This window comes from Bison bison, unplaced genomic scaffold (genome assembly GCF_000754665.1).
Source record: "Bison bison bison isolate TAMUID 2011002044 unplaced genomic scaffold, Bison_UMD1.0 scf7180017864317, whole genome shotgun sequence".
NCBI lineage: Eukaryota > Metazoa > Chordata > Mammalia > Artiodactyla > Bovidae > Bison > Bison bison.
The window spans coordinates 3825674-3838491 of NW_011494889.1; the positions used below are offsets into that span (position 1 = coordinate 3825674).

The window sequence follows — 12818 nt, forward strand, 5'->3', positions numbered from 1 at the left end:
GGGACGGGGGAGCCTGGTGGGCTGCCGTCCATGGGGTCGCACAGAGTTGGACATGACTGAAGCGACTTGCTGCTGCTGCTGCTGCTAAGTCGCTTCAGTTGTGTCCGACTCTGTGCGACCCCATGGACCGCAGCCCACCAGGCTCCTCCGTCCATAGGATTAGCAGCAGTCAATTTTTTTGACTCATCAATTTTTTTTTTTTAATGCATGCTGGTAGGACAACTGTCACAATACAATGTTACAAAATTGTTTCAAAAGAAGTTAAAGACAACCAAGTGCTACTAGGGGCTTCCCAGCTGGCGCTAGTGGTAAAGAACCCGTTTGCCAATACAGTTTGCCAATAGACATAAGAGTCGCAGGTTCGATCCCTGGGTCAGGAAGATTCCCCCTGGAGAAGGGCATGGCAACCCACCCAGTGTTCTTTGCCCGCAGAATCCCATGGACAGAGAGCATGGCGGGCTACAGTCCATGGTGTCGCAAAGAGTTGGACACGACTGAAGCGACTTGGCATGCACACAAGCGCTATTACAGCCATCTCACAAGAAAAGAATGAACGAATATTTTAGCCACCATAGGACACAGATGCAGAGAAGGCCCTGTGAGGACACAGCAAGAAGGCAAATGTCTACCCGCCTAGGAAGAAACAGACCTTGCTGACACCGCAAATTGGAGCTTCCAGCCTCCAAAATTATGAGACAATAAACACCTTTTGCTTAAGCCATCCAGTCTGCAGTGGTTAGTTAGAGTGGCCCTAGCAAGCTAATATTTTGCTTTTCTCACACAGATGCCCACAAAGCTCCAACTCTGTTTAGCTCTAATGTATGGCACTGGGTTGCAAATCCACATCTGGTTCTAGAAGCTTCTTCTGAGGTTGCTCTTCAGAGGTCTCCACCTCACCCTTGCCTCACCCCAAGTGGAACTCCTGACAGCAGAGAGGGGTGAACACAGGCTCTGGCCTCTACTGCAGCCCTAGGGCAAACAGGTGAGCCTCGATTTCCTTCTTGTAAAAGTGGGGATCAGAATGCCCACTCAACAGAGGTGCATGCAACGATCTGGGAAGAATTGTGTAAAGGCCTAGCCCTGGGTTTGACCCTTACTTGGGACTCAACAAATGGCAGCTGTTGTTTTTATTATTTCTCTTAAACCTGACCCAGTTTTTCCCAGGTCGGTTCCTAGAGCCACCAAGCCGGGAGTCTTGGAGGGGCCTCCACACCCTCTCCCGCCACGTGCCTCCCCCACTCCTGGAGCTGACCTGTGTTTGCTTCATTAGCTCAACAATCCTTATCCAGCACCTACTAAACAACAGCCATTATGCTCTCCTCATTGAACAGGCAGCCTGGAGGAAGCCTGTGGGCGGGATGGAGCTTCAGCTTATCTGCACCTTCATTAAACAAATTGATTTTTAAACAATCAGCTACTGGAGAAGGGGGTGTGTTGAGGGAAGTGAGGGAGGGATCCTTAAGCCGGTGGATCACCCTCTTCAGCTGGTCTCTCGTCTTTTCCCCAGATAGCGGCAAGGCTCAAGTTACAGTTCCCAGAGGCTTCCAGAATTTCCTTTCTTTAGCAAACATAGACCTGATCCCTTCCTGCTTAAAATCTCCCCGGCTGCTCCTGCTTTCAGTGGGCCCGCGTCTACACAGAGCAGCGCGTAGACGGTCTCCCGCCTATCGTCCAGCCCTGCACCCTTCACACTTGCCAAGTGAGAGTTGCTGGGCCTCTGTCCACCTCCAGACCTGGACACAGGCAGTGCTTGTCACCCCGGTATCACTCCTTAGTCCACTTTTGCTTGTAGCCACCTCTGTCTGGAGAACTCCTGTTATCCTTCAAGAACCATCGCCAACATCCCTTCCTTCATCAGATTTCCAAACACCTCTCTGCTCCCAGGGTGCTTCACTGCCCCCATCAGAGCATTTATCACCTTGTAGTCTGGAGTTTGCAGTGACTTGTGTCTATTTCCCTGCTAGATCAGGAACCCCATCAGGGCAGGAAGAGACCAGGTCTGATAACATTTGCTGCTCCGGGGCTGGGCACACAGTGGTGCCCCTGGTGAGCAGATTGAATGAATGAATGGCAGAAAGAAGCAGGTGGTTCGAACTAAGCCAAGTGCCTCGTGCGCCTCCTCCCACTGAATCCTCACACAGCTGAGGAGGCACAGGGTAACAGGAGAGCCAGCCACCCTCTCTGCCCTGTGTGGCTTGGGATACTGACACCAAACCACAGAGCATCCCGTACCTGAACAATTTGCGTTTTCTGGGTCCACAATGAGCTCTACATGAACATACATTGACTGGTCATCACGCAGGTATTCTTGTCTGGTCTTCATCTTTTTTCTGGTCTATCTCCATGGATACCTGGGAATGTTGGCTGTGACCACAGTCAGCTCAATTCAACAACTGTTTCTCAAGTCCTGGGCAGTGGCTCCCACACTGCTGAAGCTTGGAATCGCTGATTCTGAGGTTTTAAGTTGGAGATGAGGATCTGCCACATTTACGGAAGTGGAAAAGACAAGGAGAAGCCATTTCCAGTGGCGGAGATAGGGTGAGCACAGTGAGGGGCGTATGGGGAAGGATAGGTCTGGGGCCCAGATTTTCGAGAGTCAAGGGTAACAAGATTGGAAATGAAAATGCTAGTTTCCTCTACATTTCCCTTAGTTTACAAAAAGGCAGGTGACAGGCTGGTTTGAGAACCAGGTCTGGAGCCAGTGGTGCCCAGGGAACAGGGACCATGCGCACACTTGGGCCTGAGCTCCACCAGGCCCTGGCTCTGGATCTGTCCTGCTTAATTTCCCTGAGTTTCAGATTCCTGCACGATTGTAGTAAAAATAACAGCAAACTCCAGTCATTAGCTCTCACCTCCTGCCAGACACCAAGCCCAGCCCTTTATCTCATCTAATCCTCATCTCAACCCTCCCAGGTGGGGACTGTTATCATCCTTATGCAGCAGATAGGAGCCTGGAAGGTAAGTAACTTGCCCAAGGCCACAGGACCACTGAATAATCTGACTCTCAAAGCCACTTTTTTCTCCCCAGTTTTATTGAGATATAATTGACATAGAGCACTGCGTAAGTTTAAGGTGAACAATATAATGATTTGACTTACATACATCATGAAATGGGCTTCCCAGGTGGCACAGTGGTAAAGAATCCACCTGCTGATGCAGGAGATGCAAGAAATGCTGATTCAATCCCTAGGCCAAGATGATCCCCTGAAGCAGGAAACAGCAACCTGCTTCAGTATTATCGCCTGAAAAAAATTCCATGGACAGAGGAGCCTGGCAGTTTACAGCCCATGGGGTCCCAAAGAGTTGGACACGACTGAGCGACTGAGCGCAGCACACATCATGAAATAGGCTTAGTGAACACCCATCATCTCATAAGATATTAAAGAAATAGGGAAACATTTTTCCCTTGTGATGATAACTCTTAGGACTCTCTTAACTTTCATTTATAATGGTACAGCAGTGTTAATTACCTTCATCATGTTGTACACTACATCCCATTGTTCAGTCGCTAAGTCGTTTCCGACTCTTTGTGACCCCATGAACCGCAGCATGCTAAGCTTCCCTGTTCTTCACCATCTCCCAGAGTTTGCTCAAACTCATGTCCATTGAGTCAGTGATACTATCCAACCGTCTCATCCTCTGTCATCTCCTTCTTCTCTTGCCCTCAATTTTCTCCAGCATTATGGTATTTTCCAATGAGTTGGCTTTTTACATCAGGCGGCCAAGTACTTATTTATTCAAGGCTTCTTCTTGAGCAAGACTGTTGTGTATGGTGTGTATTGACTGAGATGACCTCTGAGAAGCCTGCATCCTGGGGCCCTTGAGAAAGTGCCTGGGACGCCCAGGGGAGGAACCCAGGTGTGGGCATCCAGGTTTCTCGCTTTTCCCACCAGGGAAGATGATGCTGAGGGGAAGAGGGCTAAGGCTGCCCAGCAGAAGATGCAGGTGCTTCCCTCCGTACCAATACTAAGCTGCTTTGTTACGTGAATACATGCAATCATATACTGCAGCCAGCACGCAACGCACCAAGCTGAATCCATGCCTATGACCGGCTTTTCCCCAGGGCACAGGCGCTCCGGCTTTTACAGCAGGAATCACACAGCCTGGGTGCTCAGCGGCTGGCGTCTGGCGCCCTCTAGTGGCGCTGGGAGCCTTTCCTAGGCAGCCGAGCGGTCGGGATGGGTCTGGGCAGCCAGGACAAGCTTCCTCCTGGGCCTACCTTGTAAAGGGTATCTTTAGGAGCCACCTACCTACTGTTGCTGAGAACCCGTCTGTGAAATGAGTGGGGGAAAACTGGAAAGAGGACTTGGAATCCAATAGCTGCAATTCTGGCCTCGGATCCTCCCCGTTGCCTTAGCTCTTCCTGTTTGAGATGGGGGTGCCCATAACCTCCCCACCGCCTCTCAAGATCCTGTGAGAATCCTATTGGACGTGATGGGTGACAGCACCTTGCCAGCTCAATAGCACCACTAACAAGCAAAGTAGTGTGTTCATAAGTGAAGTACGAACAGAGTGGGGTCCAGGATGCTAAGGACCCGTGAAGGGCTGGGAGCAGGGGAAGGAGATGGGGCAGAAGAGCCAGGGGGACGGGAGGCATCTGCAGGAGAGGAGGTGGTGTGAACAGGGGGGTATGGCGGGGCTTCCTGGGGACAGGCCCACGTGTGTTGGGCAAGGGGAGCCTTCTGGGGGAGAGGTGGGCAATGGCTTTGGAAAAGGAAGCCATAAATAAATAATTGCTCATTTCCTTTCTCTTAATTAAAAATGACAGATTAGTTTCCATACTAAAATGAAAAATTAAAATGTTTACTTCTCTGAGAGGGTCTCCCAATGGCTTGGTACCCTCAAAACAAGATCTTCATCCCCAGTGAAGGCTGTAATGAGGCCAGTCCTGACCCTGCTGTGTTCTGGGTTCCTTTCCCAGGCACCTGCCAGGGACCCCTACACTTTATCCCCTGCCTGCATCCCTACCCAGCCTAGTTTTCTGGTCATTCCTTTTGTTCCGGCAGGAAGACCCCTCATCTAGGTCAGTCAGTGAGGGCAGCCGTGCTCGGCTGAGGCAGGACAGTTCAGTGTTTCAGAAAAAGGATCTTGGTTCCTAGCATCCAGGCTTTTCCCTTCATTGGCTTTGTTCATACCAGCTCTAAACCTCAGTGTTACCATAAATAAGATGGGGAAATAGTAACTACATCATAATTATTCATTTAAAGATTAAATGAGATCACTTGTATTGCACATATAATAGAGTGCCTGGTACTTAGGAAGAAAATATGTTAGTTTATTAAGGAAGTTTCTGTTTTAGGTTATAAATAAAATGCTGCTTGACAAGAAATGTTGACCAGGCTTCCCTTCTCAGGAAAGGGGAAACCTTGCCTTGTGGGGTTGCAGAAAGGGGCAAGGTGGGAGGGAGAGGAGGACGTTGGGGGTGAGAGGTGGGGGGCGGGACACAGACCTCCATGTCAGGGCAATGCTGTCATCTGCCAAGGTGCCACCGGGCTGTGCTGTGACTCAGGCTTCACTAAGGCTTTACCTGAAGCAGAGACCACCCTGGGAGAAGCGCAGACCATTAGTGTTATTTTTCCATTTTAATGGATAATAATCTATTGAAATCAAAGCAGATGAATGACTTGCATGAGGTCATCTGGCCAGTGAAGATTAGAACCCAGACCTTTGATTCAGGGTGACTGGAAACTGAGAGGTGCAGAGGTTTCTCAGCATCTCCAGGTCACCGCTACTGACATACCTCGATGGATAAGAAAAGTCTCTGATGTCTCATCAAAAGTATTACTGCTGCAGCCCACCGAGTGCATTTCTGGTTTTATTTTCAAGGAAGAGAGCATTTATCCATGTAGAAAGTGTGTTAGTCTCTCAGTCATGCCCGACCGACTCTTTGCGACCCCGTGGACTGTAGCCTGCCAGGCTCCTCTGTCCATGGAGTTCTCCAGCAAGAATACTGGAGTGGGTTGCCATTCCCTTCTCCAGGCAATCTTCCTGACCCCGGGATCAAACAAATGTCACTTGCGTCTTCTGTATTGCAGGAGGACTCTTTACTGTCTAAGCCACCAGGGAAGTCCTATTGAAAACTGTTAGGAAATTGATTTCCATTCCTGTCCCTTTTTACTTAAGCATTCCTGAGGTGCTTCCCTCTTATCTAAAGGACTCCAAAGCCATATGAAATGGCTGATACCTTTGAGGTGTCCTCATGCTGAAAAAGCTCTCAGGTAGCCCTGGGGGAGGGACAGGGTGCACTAACTGAGGTGGCCTCAAGACAGAGTGGCGAGGATAGAAATTCACTGTGTCCCTCACATCCCAGCCAATCAGGCATGAGAGGAGCATCTCACATGTGCTCAGTAAACACTCACTGATTGAATAAGAGGAAGTGGTAGCCCAACAAACAGTGGATTACCAGATCCAGAGACAGGCTATGAGCTGCATGGGGCTTTCACCTCAGTAAACCAGATGCCTCAGGAGGCACAGCAAGAAATAGCCCAAACTGACATTAAAAAAAATATATATATATATATATAATTATTGAAGTATAGTTGACATACAGTGTTTTAGGTGCACAGCAAGGTGATTCAGTTATACATACACATGTATATTATTTTAAAAATTATTTTCCATTGTAAGTTATTAAAAGATATTGACTATGTTCCCTATGCTATACAGCCGAAACTGACATTTAAGCAGGAGAGATGTCGTTCATTCATTATGACTGCAGGCATTCATTCAGCTGCATTTACTGAATGTCAAGCTCTAGGACCAGGAGGGATGGTCTACAGCCCAGCCCGTCCCCGACCGCTGGAAGCACCCAAACTGGCGGGGGAACCAGACAGGAAAACATGATTATCACGCGACGGACGTGGTGTCATTAGAGAGGAGTCAGTGGTTTCACAGGAGCCTAGAGCCAGGCTCCAGCCCATCCTGAGGGCTCGAGACCCAGAAGGTGGGCTGAGGTGGAAGAAAGAGACTGATGCCCAGAAGACCCATCTGTCTACCTTTGCCAAGGAGGACATGCTCATGCCCAGAGTGTTCCTGGATGCAGTTCAAGACGAGAGTGGGGCACTCCGATAGTGCCAGCCCTGACTGACCACCTCAAGGAGATGTGTCATGCTAGAGCACTGCACAGCCGGGGCAGCCTGGCAGCCCCTGAAGGTTTGCAGGATGTATTTGGTGACTAGGTGACACCTTCATACGATTCCTAAATCCGTACAGTACAGAAAGGATTATAATGAGATATCTTACTCCTGCACCTGCCCCCATCTGCTTCCTTCCCTCTGTCCCCCAGTACCTCGCTTCTTGGTGTCTGTGTAGCCTTTGAGGGTTTCCTCACCCAATTTTGTATCCCCACTTTCATTTTTAAAATTTATTTATCTATTTGGTTGTACCAGTCTTAGTTGCAGCATGCAAACTCTTAGTTATGGTACATGGGATCTAATTCCCTGAATGGGGATCAAATCCAGCCTCCTGCATTGGGAGCTCAGAGGCTTAGCCACTGGACCACCAGCAAAGTTCCCTCCCCATCTCTTACGTAAAGGTAGCACACCATCCACTCAGGGTTAGACCTTGAAAAGGTGCATTTTATTTTCAGAACACTCCTGATCTCACATTGACACGATATCCATTCTGCCTACGTTCTGGTTTATTGGTGAAAGCAAGCACAGGTTAAGGCTTTAAGAACTTAGATACAGAGGAAGGCCTGTCTACACCACGGGAATGCTGAGGGAAGAGGCCCAGGCAGGCTCTCCTGTGTGCCTGCCCAGAGAGTTGCTTAGTAACTGACGGTCACATGAGAACAAGGATGAAGGAGGGTATGTTTGTGTCCCACAAATGGCCTGCTGGTGGGGATTGGTGAAAACATTTTTCAGTCTTTCTTTTTTTTTCAGTTTTCAGTCTTTCAACCATGGAGATCCTGTCTGCTTATCGTAAGCAACAATCTAAAGCAAAATAAAGAAAGAAATTAAGCAAGAAAGTAACCTCAATCCCACTTCCCCAAAGTAACTATTGCTAACATCTGGGCCAGAGGTTCATGCCCCCATTTCACAGGAGAGCAAAACTGAGGCAATGGATGCAGGAGTGCTGGGGGTTGATGTCCTGAGAGAAGCCAGTTATGAAATGGGGTTGCACCCGCTCTAGGCCCGGCTGCTCCCATAGTTGGGGGAACAGGGAGGGCTTGGTGCGGGGAGAGGGTTGGTTGGCCCCTTCCTCACTCTTTACCTGTCTCCGTGCTGCCTCTTCCTCTGCCTTCTCATGTTTTCTACTTCTCCTTCCTGTGTCCACACCTGTCCTCGGCCCTTGTGCAATTCAGAACAAGAACTGAGTCTCACTGACTAGGGCACACCCCGGCCTCGCAGGGCACTCGGCACAGAGGGCGTTCAGCACGCTTCTTGAAAGGCTGCACTGACCTCCAACACCAGCTCTTGCTCCTAAAAGGTTTGCAGGGGGCATCTGGGTGTTCTCCTGGTGGCTCAGGCCACACGCTCCGGACCTTCTGGCCAGGGTGTCCACTGGGAGCTGCCGGCCCTGGCTCTGCCTGCCTGCGTCTCCGGCCCCTGGACAGTCAGCCCTGTAAGAAGGCGGGCAACTGAGGTGGCAGGCCTGAGGCCCTGTGGAAAGGTGACTGGAACTGTTTCCCTAGAGAGGCCCTCTTTACTCATGCCCTGGAGGACTGGGGCCACAGACATCCTGAGTGAAACCTAGTCCTGACCGTACATACCTGGTCAAAGATCAGAAGCAAAGGGCAGGGGGTTCCTGAGCAGGTGAGGACTCACCTGAGCCAGGTGGACTCATACCAGGCATGACTGGGGCCTGGCGGTTAGGAGGTCCTCAGTAAATGTATGTTGGTGGATTTAGGCCTGGGAGGGGGGTGACCCTGCAGGGGGTGGAGGAGATGAGGGGACAGTATCCTGTCACCTAATACAGCTTGTCAGCAGGCTTGGTGCATAAAGGACAGAATTTGGTATCAGACATGGATTTGAGTCCTGGTACCACTTCCTAGCTAATTAAACTAGGGAAACATATTTCCTTTTTTTAAAGCTTTATGAAGTATAACTTACATACCATAAAATTCATCACTTTAAGTGTACAATTTGACAACAATGTACAGGTCTTTGCAACCATCTCCATAATCTGATTTTGCCTGCATTCTTAGTTGGTTCAGTTGTGTCTGACCCTTTGCGATCCCATGGACTGTGGCCCTCCAGGCTCCTCTGTCCATGGGACTTCCCAGGCAAGAATACTGGGGTGGGTTGCCATGCTCTCCTCCAGGGGATCTTTCCCACCCAGGGATTGAACCTGTGTCTCCTGCATTGGCAGGTGGATTCTTTACCACTTAGCCACCTGGGAAGGCCTGTAGCATATGTATTTCTCATTTATTATTGAATAATACCCATTGTGTGTATTACAGTTTATCCTTTCATCGGTTTTTCAACATTTGGGTTATTTTCGATTCTTGGCTGTTTTGAGTAATGCTGCCATAATATCCATGTGTAAGTTTTTGTGTGGATATATTTTCTTCTCTCAGATTGATACCTACAAGTGGAATTGCCTGGCCACTCTGTTTAACTTTTTGAGAAACTACCAAACTGTCTTCCAAAGTTGCTGCACCATTTTACATCCCCACCAGAGATACACAAAAGTTCTAACTTCTCCATATCCTTGACAACATTTGTCATTATCCTTTTTAATGAAGCGCCACACTAGTGGGTGTGAAGTGTTATCTCACTGGGCTTTGATTGAAAATGGTAACCCACTCCAGTATGCTTGTCTATGGACAGAGGAGTATGGTGGGCTACAGTCCATGGGGTCACAGAGTTGAGCATGACTGAGCAATTAACACTTGACTTTCATAACTAATGGGGTTGAGCATCTCTTCACGCACTTATTTGCCATCTGTAAATCTTCCTTGGTGAGATGTCTATTAACATCTTTAGGGGCCACTTATTTAACCTCTTACTCTTAAAAAAGTCTAGCACCTAAAGCCATGAAACTTTATGTAGAGGGTTTGCAAAGGGGCTGCTGTATAATGAGGCACTTAAAGATGAGTTTTCAGTATTGTTGTACTTGTCACTTTGGCCCCATGGGCTCACGGGTTTGAAGTTGGAGCCCAGCTGCCCTCCCTCTTCACTGGAGGGTGAAGGACGAGCTCCACCAGCACCAGGGTCCACATGTTCTAGATGTTTCTACTGAGCCATTCCACATGGTCTCATTTCATACTCACCAGAACCTTTTGAAGGATGACCTCTGTATTTACAGGGATGAAATCCTGTGGTCAGAGATACTCAGTAACTTCTCCGTGGTCACCTAGTTAAAACTGGTGGAAATTAAGACGTGAACTCAGAGCTGCTGCTGAAGCCAAAGCCACAGGCAGGTGCTGCTGGGGAAGAGCACCAGGCCTACAGCCTGCACAGGGAAACCACAGGACTGACCAGCAACTCAACTGGGGTAAGTCGCTCATCTCCTCTAGCCTCAGTATCTTCTATAAAGTGAGGAAAAGAATAGTTCCTCCCTTGGAGGGCACGTGTCTGGATCTGATGCAGTGCTTGGCCCACTGCAAGGCAGGCAGCTTCCTCCTGTCTGGGATGCCGCCCACTCCCCGCCCCCACAGACTGGGGATGAGCACTGGCCCACCTGACCTGGGGCTGGGCTGGAGCAGAGTGTCATTCAGCTGTCAGGGCCTGGCCCCTTATTTCTTCTCATCCCTACTTCCTGCCTATAGATAGTGCCCTCCTGCTGAAGCCAGGAACACCTGGCAAGGAACTCGAGTTCTCTAAGATGATGATTTGAGATTAAGCATAAGAAAAGCAAGGTAATAAAAAATAAAACTTTATTAAAGCAGCCAAACTTAGCAACATTGAATAACACATTTTCAATGGTATACCTGTGAAGCAAGAGTTCAATATAACACAGTCTAAGATGTGCATTTCTGATTGTGATAATTCTAAGTGACTCACTTCTTTTCCTTTTACCAATTCAAAAAGTCCTTGTCATGTTTCGTACACCTTGACTCAGCAACAAACTGACCCTGCTGTGGGCTCCAGTGGGAGGACCCCAGTTGAAGGGGTCATCCACTGAAGGTCACCAGGCCTGCCTACGCAGCTGGGCCTCTGAATGGAGTCCCAGCCGCCCTCTCCTGCAACTGTGTGAGGTCTGCAGGGCTGCATCTGGTTTCCAGCCACCCCTCAGAGCATCTTCTAACACGAGACAGGAGGGGAAACCAGCGCTGCTGGGTCTAACAGACGGAAGGAGGTTTATCATGAGGACCTGAAGCTGATTGAGCCCCCGCAGCCGAGGGCTCTGGACACAGGGGAGAGCAGACCCAGGCTGCCTTAGTCCTTCTTGCCTCCTGGGACTGGGCTTCTCGTGAGGAGCTTCCCTGAGCTGGTTGGGGTCAGTGTGGTCACTGTGGGGGATTCCAGCTTCACTCTGTCCAGGAGGGTCTTCTTGAGGGCAGCTGGGGAGATCTTCTCTTGGTCAGCCATGGACTGCAGCTCTCTGCAGGCAAAACCCCAAGAGGTTGAAGGAGCTAGAGCTAGATACACAAGGTCTCCCCATCCACTTAACCCCAACCCTTGTTGACTTGATACCACCCGAACTTAGAACCCCAAACCAAACACTCCCCGAAACTTCTCAGAAGTGCTATTTAACTAAGTATGGCTTACTACACGGATGCAGAGCTTCAAGTGGTATCTGTGATCAGCTAGGGAGAGAGAGAGTGGGGGAAAAAAAATCACAGAATTGGAGGTCAAAGACTTGAAGTCTAATCCTACCTCCATCACTTACTAGCTGTTTGACTTTGGGAAAGCTGTTATCTCTAAACCTCAACTTCCTCATCTGGAAATCAAAGTTAAACCTCAGTTATCAGAACTGTGTAAGAATTACATGAAGTAAGGCCTGCAAACCCTTAAGCTAACAGAGTCTAATAAGTGGGTTATTAACAGAGCAGACTCCAGCACTGCTAATGGGACCACAGAAGGCAGATCGTGTAAGACACTGACAGCCCACACGGGGCTGGCTCCAAGTGGAGGGCCTGGGTGGAAAAGGAGAGCGACCCACCGTGTTCGGATACAGGAGGCCTCAACCGCATTGATGAGCAGGGAGCGGAAGCCCCCGCTCTCTAGGAAGTGCAGGGCGTGGATGGTGGCCCCCCCAGGGGAGCACACGTTGTCCTTGAGCTGGCCGGGATGCTGTTCTGAGTCCAGCAGCATCTTGGCAGCTCCCTAGGGCAGGAAGGGCCATTAGAGGAGAAAATTGCAGGTGCCCCTTGGGATGAGCTTCTCCAAACCCACTCCTCCCCAATCCCTACCCTAGCTTCCCCACCAAGCCCTGCCCTGGCTCAGAGAGCCCTAAGAATCCCATCCCATCCCCACACCGGGGTCCAGAACACGCAGGGAGAAGATACTAACCAGCAAGGCCTGGGCCCCCAGTCGGACGGCCAGGCGCCGTGGCAGGCCCATCTTCACCCCACCGTCAGCCAACGCGTCCAGGGCCATGAACGCCTGTGAAGACACTCACTGAGCCCCGGGGCTGCAGGTACTCAGGGGCACATACTAGGGTCTTTTCCTGACAACTAGCTTCAAGGGTCAACCTCCTCCACCAGACAGCCTCACCCAAGAGGTGGGCGACACCCCCAGCCCAGGCTTGCCTGCCAGCCCATCTTGCATCCCAGGGTCCCCAGAGGGCTGAGTATATGAGGGCCTCACATAGGCAGGCCCGCTGCCGCTGAGCCCTGTGACGGCGTCGATCAGGTCCTCCTCCACCTCCGTGCAGAAGCCCACGCTGCTCATGAGCTGCTCCAGGAGCTGCCCGTCCTCCACCAAGGC

At 50.1% G+C, this 12818-nt stretch overlaps 1 protein-coding gene and 1 long non-coding RNA gene across 2 annotated transcripts in view; both read right to left on the reverse strand.

The window, feature by feature from the left end:
• The window catches only part of LOC104997893, a 3106-nt gene extending 757 nt beyond the window's left edge, over positions 1–2349 (reverse strand). Inside the window, exon 1 of the long non-coding RNA XR_826372.1 lies at positions 2233–2349. This is a non-coding gene — a long non-coding RNA (uncharacterized LOC104997893). The remainder of the gene's footprint in view (positions 1–2232) is intronic.
• An 8456-nt stretch (positions 2350–10805) lies between these two features.
• Positions 10806–12818, reverse strand: part of PYCR2 (pyrroline-5-carboxylate reductase family, member 2) — a 4013-nt gene continuing 2000 nt past the window's right edge. The window contains 3 exon segments of the mRNA XM_010852867.1: positions 10806–11490; positions 12052–12215; positions 12402–12538. Of these exon segments, the coding sequence (XP_010851169.1) occupies positions 11325–11490; positions 12052–12215; positions 12402–12538 (467 nt within the window). The 3' untranslated portion in view covers positions 10806–11324.